The 8,889-nt window shown below is 38.5% G+C and overlaps 1 protein-coding gene across 1 annotated transcript; it reads right to left on the bottom strand.

Moving 5' to 3' along the window:
* Positions 1-248: 248 nt before the first annotated feature.
* LOC121630792 (cytochrome c oxidase assembly protein COX16 homolog, mitochondrial) lies at positions 249-7,506 on the bottom strand. The gene is made up of 4 exons (XM_041971277.1): positions 7,321-7,506; positions 6,526-6,603; positions 4,664-4,732; positions 249-685 (listed from the first exon to the last, which is right to left on the bottom strand). The coding sequence occupies exons 1-4, from the start codon at positions 7,378-7,380 to the stop codon at positions 572-574; spliced, it is 321 nt and encodes a 106-aa protein (XP_041827211.1). The 5' UTR covers positions 7,381-7,506; the 3' UTR covers positions 249-571.
* Between the last annotated feature and the right edge of the window lie 1,383 nt (positions 7,507-8,889).

The raw sequence follows: 8,889 nt of genomic DNA, 5'->3' as shown, positions 1-8,889 counted from the left end.
AAAGCAAAAAGTAATATTATTTCCATTATAAATGCAATCAATCCACCGCCGTGCAAAGTAATAACTGTCAGGAAAACAGATTACTGTTGAGACCTATAAAGCCTGAGGAAAGGCTGAAGTGTTGTTATTTATTCTTTTATGCTTTCGGCTTGTAAATCAATGCAACATTGTTGTAAACAAAGACCACATCCATGAGTTTTTTTTGGGGTTTTGTTTTTTCAAAAAGAAAATGAAAGCAAAGGTAACACTTAGGAACAACAGTAATCATTTATTGAAACATGGAAATCACATCGATATACTCCATAAGTCCCTCCTTGTTGTCTGAATGGAAGGTGCCACCTGCTGGTTGTTTGTTACTGCAAACTGAATCAGATTCATTTATACATTTGTTTCTATTAAAAAAATGATAGATTTCTTTAAATAGAGATATAATTTTAACCAAGCCAACTCCAAAACCCTGACGCTGCAGTGTCTGGGATATCTGAACATCAGTGGCTTCGTCTCCGTAGACGTGTCTACAGTCCATCACCGTGCTGCTGCGGTGTGTGTGCCGTCTGTTCATCCCGGAGTCTCAGCTTGTTTTGCTCAGCCTGCTGCGCTGCTGCTCCTGGTATTCCCTCGAGTCCTCCCAGGGACGGGGACCACGGATGTTCTTCCACTCATCCAAATTAATTTCCTTCATCTTCTGCAGGGAAAAACAACAACATGCAAAAGAAAAAGCAAGCTTTTAACTTCAGGATGTAATTAGTCCAATATTAAAGAACAAGATATAACAGCGACTGCAACGTCACAGGATTCTTCATTTCAACATAAACATATGTATTAGCTGATGAGAACATCAGATGAAGCTGCTTTTCAGCTTTTCCGAGCTGGGCTGAGGGAAGTCAATGGGCTGTGTCTAACCATATTAAATATCAATTTATTATAATTATTCATTATATTTAAAAAAAAAAAGAACATTTTTGCATCCAATTCACCTCCAAAGTAGATGATGCATTTTTGGACTAATGACTTCTGTTGTAGAAAAATTACCAAGAGTCTGGAATGAGTAAAAGTATATAAGGTTTATTTACAGGAGAAGTATTGAATAAAGAATTACTTGCATATAATGAGAGTGGCTGTCCCGACTAGCGTGAAGTCGGGAGAGACTCTGAGGATTCATCAGAGAGAAACAGTTTTATTCAGCTGGTCTCCAGCTGAAGGTCAAACAGCAGAATAATAAATGAGGAATAGAAGGCAAGGCAAGGCAGTTTATTTGTATAGCACATTTCATGTACAGGACAATTCAAAGTGCTTTACATAAAACAAAGACATTACAGATATTTAGAATAGTAAAAGGCATCAACACATAATCAACACATAATCACAATAAAATAATAAATTACATTAAAATGATTAAAAGCAAGATAAGTTAAAAAAAAAAAGTTACCGTGCAGATTTCATGCATAGGCGCATGAGAAAAGAAAAGTTTTTACGAACTTGGTTGGTAATTTTAAGAGCCCGAGTCTCCAGGTGTTTGCCAATGCTGACCCTCTTCTCTTTGCTACCAAACAGAATAATCTCAGTTTTGTCTTCATTTAATTGTAGGAAATTCTCCCTCATCCAGGTGTTTATTTGCTCCAGACACTGACACAATAAGTCTATTGGACTGTAGTCATCTGGTGACAGAGACACATAAAGTTGTGTATCATCTGCATAACTTTGATAATTAATGCTATAGTTCTGTAATATTTTACCCAAAGGGAGCATATACAAGTTGAACAGAAGAGGTCCAAGGACTGACCCCTGGGGGACTCCACAAGTCATGGCCACTCGTTCGGATTCATAGCTGCCGATCGTAACAAAATAACTCCGGCCTTCTAAATAGGACCTGAACCAGTTAAGGACCGCTCCAGAAAGTCCAACCCAGTTTTCCAGCCTGTGCAACAGGATTCTGTGATCTACAGTATCAAACGCAGCACTGAGATCCAACAGAACCAGGACTGATACTTGACCAGAATCGGTATTCAACCTAATGTCATTTAACACTTTGACCAGAGCTGTTTCAGGGCTGTGATGAGGTCGGAAGCCGGACTGAAATTTATCAAGATTTCCACTTTCATTTAAAAAGTCATGAAGCTGGTGAAATACAACTTTTTCAATAATCTTGGAAATAAAAGAGAGGTTAGAGACAGGTCTATAGTTGTTCATTATAGAGGCGTCTAGAGTCCTTTTCTTTAGGAGTGGCTTAATAGCAGCTATCTTTAGTGACTTGGGAAAAATGCCTGATGCCAGTGAGCTGTTAACTATCAGTAGAAGATCACTTTCTACTGAGGTAAAAACTGTTTTTAAAAAGTCGGATGGTATCATGTCCAGAGTGCATGTTGTTGATTTCAAATGCCAAACTGTTTCTTGTAGGACTTTTAAATTCACCATTTTAAATTGTGACATGACATCAGAATTATTTCCGGGTTTTAGACACAGACTAATTTTCTTGTTTGACTGTGTGGAATTAATATTTTGCCTAATTGTTTTAATTTTTTGGCTAAAAAAGTTTGCAAATTGGTTGCATTTCTCAGTGGAAAGGAGCTCTGGGCTTATCTGTTTAGGAGGATTTGTAAGTTTTTCAATCATAGCAAACAGAGTGCGAGAATTGTTGACATTCCTGTTAATCATTTTAGATAAATGCAGCTCTCTGGCCTTGCACAACTCATTGTTATAGTTACGCAGGCTTTGTTTGTACAGCTCATAGTAAATTTGAAGTTTATTTTTCCGCCATTTCCGCTCAGTTTTTCTGCATTCTCTTTTTAGGCTGGTAACCACAGTGGTGTTTCTCCATGGTGTTTTCTGTTTGCTCAAGTTGCTCTTGATTCTTATCGGTGCAACAGCATCCATTACATTCAAGATTTTCAGATTGAAATTATCCAGGAGTCTATCAACTGACTCTGCACTGGTTGTTGGTAACATAGCTATGGCCTCCACAAACTTAGCACTTGTTCTTTCATTAATGTACCTCTTCCTAACGGAGAAGCAGGTTGGTTGAACATTCTGAGTGATCAGTAAATCAAACAAAATACAAAAATGGTCAGACAAGGCCAAGTCAGTGACCACAACAGAAGAAATATCAACACCCTTTGAAATAACCAGGTCCAGAATGTGACCTCGAATGTGGGTCGGTTGTTTAACATGTTGCCACAAACCAAAGAAGACTGAGTGGCGCCACTTTCTTCCAGTTTTCAGACAAAGCCCACATACCACAACAAGCTGATATCCCAAACAACTACTGCTATCTAGCAGGTCGAAAACCAGTCTCAACTCTGCCATATCAGAGCTCTGGGTAGAAAGTGGTCAGTCTGACCTCACACACGCATACACAATGAAAACTGTAACTTCAGTGTTCTGTAATTTGAGAACACAAAATATGCAAATGGTAGTGAATGGATTAACAATAATAAATTAATAAAGAAAACTGAATATACATGTGATTATTATATGAGTATATATATGAGTGATTACCATATGCAGCAAAATTTCTTTCACACTTCTCGTACTGCAAGTCTCATTTTTCATTTGTCAACTTCCTACAGGCAGAAATTCCTTCAGTGTTTATATTATATTTATATTCAGTGTTCATCTTTTCTTCATACACATAAGCTTAAATGTTCCACACAGAGAAAAAAGTAAATGGAGTTTAAGAAACACAGTTTGGAAGCTGATTTATATTCACTGAACGATTGATACCCAAATACAAATCCTGAGTTATCTGCAAATATTATTTGACCAACTCTGACCTGCTTGCATGTGTTTCTAGTCCCCTAAACGCAGCTCAGCCTCATTTCATGAAGACTGATTCCTGACAGACTTGCATATTCTCATTTAGTGCAGAACCCAGAATGTCTACCAAGCCCAAATGAATGGATGAAGGGAAAGTGGATGAAATGAGTGAGACTAAAAGCAGCTTCAGAGCCGTTCTGTCATCCGTAGATCAAACGCTGCGATGATCAACGTATTCGGTCCGTCTAAAACTTCTTTTCTCTAATATCCTCTATGTTGCAACCCCTGCATATTATGATTGACTTTTGCTATATTAAGATCTTTAGAAACAATATATATAGTTATTTGATTTGAATGGATTTTGATATCTTATAACACGACATGAACAACATGAGTGTGCATTTTATCTGGAGGAACGCTCCTTTAGGAAATCCCGTTGCGACCCGTCGGACATTCTTTGAGACAAGACTAGAATAAGCTGGACAGTTATCCTGGTCTGGAGCAGACTTGTTTACCTGCACTAGTTACCATAGTAACTCAGCTGCGATTCATTTCAGTCACGTTAATGGAACAAAACTCTCCCTTTAATGAGCCAGACTTATCGAAATAAGCAAGGGATTCCCTTAATCCTGCTTCATGGAATACCCCTCTGATTGTCTGAGATCTGCTGCTTTTTAAAGCTCTGCACTGTGCATGATGACAAGATTCCAGTGTAGATAAAGTAAAATGTATGCAATCACTTGTTAGGTAAATGTCACCTGGGCAAATGTCCTTTACTGAAGAATTATAAGCAAATTTCTGGGATTCTGTGAAATTGAGGACACTCTATAAAAACATTATTGCTCACCCTCATTGCTTTGGTGCAGACAAAAAACCCATCCCCAGGGTCTGTCAGCCTGGCTCTCCTTACCTTATACTCTTCCTCCAAAATCACTGACTGCTTTTGGGCGTCCACTTTAGCCTCCAGTGAAGGATCAAGCTAAAAAAAAACAACAACAGAGAAGAAAATACAGCTTTTAGCTCATTCTATCACAAACAAAAAAATAAATAAATTCAAAAGACAAAATGACAAACAGGTCATCTTATTTGAATGACAAATTTTGGTGATAGAGTACAAGTACATTTTTATTCTGAAAAAGAAGTAAAGTAGCTTCTTTCAATTTCCAAACCAGGCGAATCCAATTTACCATCTCAATTAGGCATCAACACCAAATTCAGTAGGAGAAGGAGGAAAATTATGCCACAAGGTTTTGGGCAAATTTTCAGGCCTGAGCAGCGATCAGAGCTTTGGACTGAAAACTGATTTTGCCCAAAAATAGGTCTGAAATTAATCGCATTTTGAAGCATTACTTTAATGAGTTCTAATATTTCACAGCTATAATGCTGTGGTTATGTGGGTGACTGATGAGTTTCACAATTCCATGACTGACCAGTAATTAAACCTACATTACGATGGCTAATAAATAATATATGAGATATTTTGCAGCTGTCAGAGCAGGGAATTAATAGTCAGTAATTAATATGATACCCACTGTGGAAATGTTCATAGCCTTACCTAATACACACAAACAAGAAAATTAAAAAATCTGGGATAACCAGAAGCTTAAGTCTTTAGTAAGGGCCAAGAGCCTTTAAGTTTGTCTCTGCCTTCAGGCTACATTAAATCATTCAAGAGAAAATGAAATCACACAAAGGATTTAATGTCAGACCGTGGGCACTGTGACTTAAGTGAGCAAATATCTGCAGGAGCAAAATAGTGTAATCAACCAATAACAATTCAACTAAAAACCAACTAGCACATTTGCACGACAGTTTGGATATTCAGTGCCTTAAAATCACATGTGCACCAACCCACTGAGCAAAGAGGAAATTTTACACTACAGGGTTTAAGAGACTCTGTATGCCGCAGGCCCTGTCAGAAGGGAGGGAGTTGTGTGGGGAGGACGCTGCACAGACACAGTGCCAGGGGCACAATGTGCTCCTCCAGCACCATCATCCACTGTCAACTGCAGACTGACATGAACAATAACAAGAAAAGATGCCCATGCCGCCCATGCCATCTGGCTCCGACTCAGATGACTTGCAGCAGTGTTTGTCCCCATAAAATAACGGAAAACAACAACTTCCCTTCAGTCAGACCATCAGATGAAATGACTGCTAAGAACAAGTGTTGCAATTGAACTGACTCACTCTAAATGGGTCAGACGAGCATTTTTTGCTCCATGTCTGAATGATGGATCTAAATTCATACAAGAGCGCTACACTTTTATAACAAACATTTCTGCATAGATCAGGGGTGCCCAAGTCCGGTCCCCGAGATCAAATGACTGGCTTGTTACCAGGCCTCTGCAGAGCTGAATGCCATGCAGATGACATCTGATTTAGGTGTGTGGAGAAGGATTGCATCTAAAAGTTTCAGGATGGTAGATCTCGAGGACCGGACTTGGGCACCCCTGGCATAGGTGTTATTCTAACAGCGCGCCACACGTTCACAAAAGATGCAATTTTATTTCTAACCACTGGGAGGAGTTTCCCCACACTGGCCACTGTGCTATTTAGAGTATAGATAGAGTATAGATAGAGTATGTATGTATGTATGTATGTATGTATGTGTGTGTATATATATATATATATATATATATATATATATATATATAGATAGATAGATAGATAGATAGATAGATAGATAGATATAAACTCACACATATACACACACATTTTTATTTTTTTTTTTATTTTATTTTTTTTCCTGAAACATAATTTAAAACTAACCCTCTTTCGGATCTTCTGGGCATCATATCGGATTTGTGTAAACTCTCGTAGGCCAAAGGAGCCACCAATTACAAGCAGCTGAAACAGAAAAATACATATATTTATGGTTAGTGAACTATATATGTATTCATGTTAAGACTGCGTGATTTGATTGGGCTAAATTTACAGGGAGCTTTCGCTTGTTAAGGTGGACCATTGTCTTTAAGGCTGCAACAGCTTAAACAAGCTATGGGCAGATAAAAATTATCTATGTGCTACTAGAAATACTCATCTCTATGCAGCTCAACACCTTCACTGAATACAGTCAAGCTAAGTAACCACCTACAAATACGCGTTTAGCAGGAGGTGTTCACTTAAACTCATCCACACGTGTTAAAAACGTTCAATATTGCTACGTTATTCACGAGTACATATAGAATAATTTTAAATTAACAATAACTGCTAAATGTGTGTGTTGCATTCAGTGGTTCACCAAAGACTGCTGTTAAACTGAGTGAACAAACTGGTAAACACACACCAAGAAAAAGCTTTTAAAACAGCAAACAGCGCACTTTGCTGTGAGAAAAAAAAAGCGCACGTTAAGACATATCTAAATTAACTGGTAAAAAGAACAATCACATAATTATGAGGTTCTGTAGACGCTATCCGACTTTATTTTTATTTAATGAGTAAAGTAACTTAGTTTTTTACGTAAGCATTGGGTTTTCATGTAACTGCTAACTAGCTAGCAAGTGGGAGGTAACGGCACTTTGTTTCCGTAGACAAACAAAATGTTGGACTTTAATAACTACTTACAAGCATAGGGACTCCATATTTGACCGTTTTGTTTCTCTGCAGAGATTTTATATTAAACATGACTCTTTTCTCAAGCTACGTGTCCATTTCACAGACATAAACAGCAAGCAGGTCACAGCTGGGTCGTATTTCCTTCTTGGGTCCAACATACTAAATTGTCCGTGTAGTTGTGTGAAAACGATTATTTGTTTTCCGTGGTTGTCCGTTTAATCGGAAGGCACTCTCCCAACAAATTATGTCAAACAATTTAGTTACATGAATGAATAAACAATAAATTAATTAATTTAGAAATAGATTTCTTTCTTTCTTTCTTTCTTTCTCTCTCTCTCTCTCTCTCTCTCTCTCTCTCTCTCTCTCTCTCTATATATATATATATAGAGAGAGAGAGAGAGAGAGAGCAATCCGATAATTATGAATCCCTCTTTTTATTATAGTTATTTCAGAAATCAGTCTGAATGTCCTGAATATGGCAAACATCATAAACATGTAAACAATGACATTGCTATTTTCAACTTGGGAACTTTATTGTTCCACTGCCAGAAAAAGAAAAAAACATTACTATAGATAACATTACTGATAACTGATTATTTTGTCATTGCATTAATGTAGAATTGTCCACGTCCACATTGCAATGCATCCCAGAAACGATTAAATTCAACACCTACCTGCTAGTATTGTACATGTGACAGACTGGTTAATTATGTCATGCCTCAGTTGTTCACAATGGAGCCTTCCTCTCTCCTTATAATTTAGTTTCTGAAAAGTAGTAATGACCATGTCACTACTTCCTCAGGAAGTAGTTAATATGACAGACATACTAGCAACAAAGTGCATACAGATTTTTTTTTTCCTCCCTCCCTGCAGTGTGAGTGTATGTTAGTGTGTGTTGGTCAGGCTGGTGTCCAGATTGGCAATGTCTGCTGGGAGCTTTACTGTCTGGAACATGGGATCCAGGGGATGGACAGATGCCCTCTGATAATGGAGGACAAGATGATTCTTTCAATACCTTCGTAGGTGGGACTAGAGCTGGAAAGCATGTTCTCAGAACGGTTTTTGTGGATTTGGAGCCCACTGTCACAAACACAAATGCTTCTAGATGAACTCTGTATTCTGATTATTGAGAATCTGCAAACATAATGATTTAAATTTGTTGAGGTACTGGCTCTGGTTTCACATCCCTGCTGATGGAGTATCTTTTTGTGGACTATGGCATGAAGTCCAAGCTGGAGATCTCAGTGTACCCTGCCCCTCAGATGTCCACTGCCGTGGTGGAACTCCATCTTGACCACACACACCACCCTAGAGCACCCCGACTGTTCCTTTATGGTTGACGAGGCAATCTACGATATCTGCAGCAGCAACCTCAACATCAGGCGGCCCACCTACACCAACCAGCTGCTCAGTCAGATTGTGTCCTTTATCACTGCTTTTCTTCGCTTTGACGGTGCCCTCAACATTGATCTAGCGGAGTTACAGACCAACTTGGTGCCGTATCCCTGTATCCACTTTCCTCCAGCCAGTCACGCCCGTCATCTCTGCTGAGAAGGTTTACCATGAGCAGCTGATCGT

This window comes from Melanotaenia boesemani, chromosome 20, assembly GCF_017639745.1.
Source record: "Melanotaenia boesemani isolate fMelBoe1 chromosome 20, fMelBoe1.pri, whole genome shotgun sequence".
NCBI classification, from domain to species: domain Eukaryota; kingdom Metazoa; phylum Chordata; class Actinopteri; order Atheriniformes; family Melanotaeniidae; genus Melanotaenia; species Melanotaenia boesemani.
The sequence above is the reverse complement of the archived record's forward strand: the minus strand, read 5'-3'. Positions and strand labels throughout refer to the sequence as shown.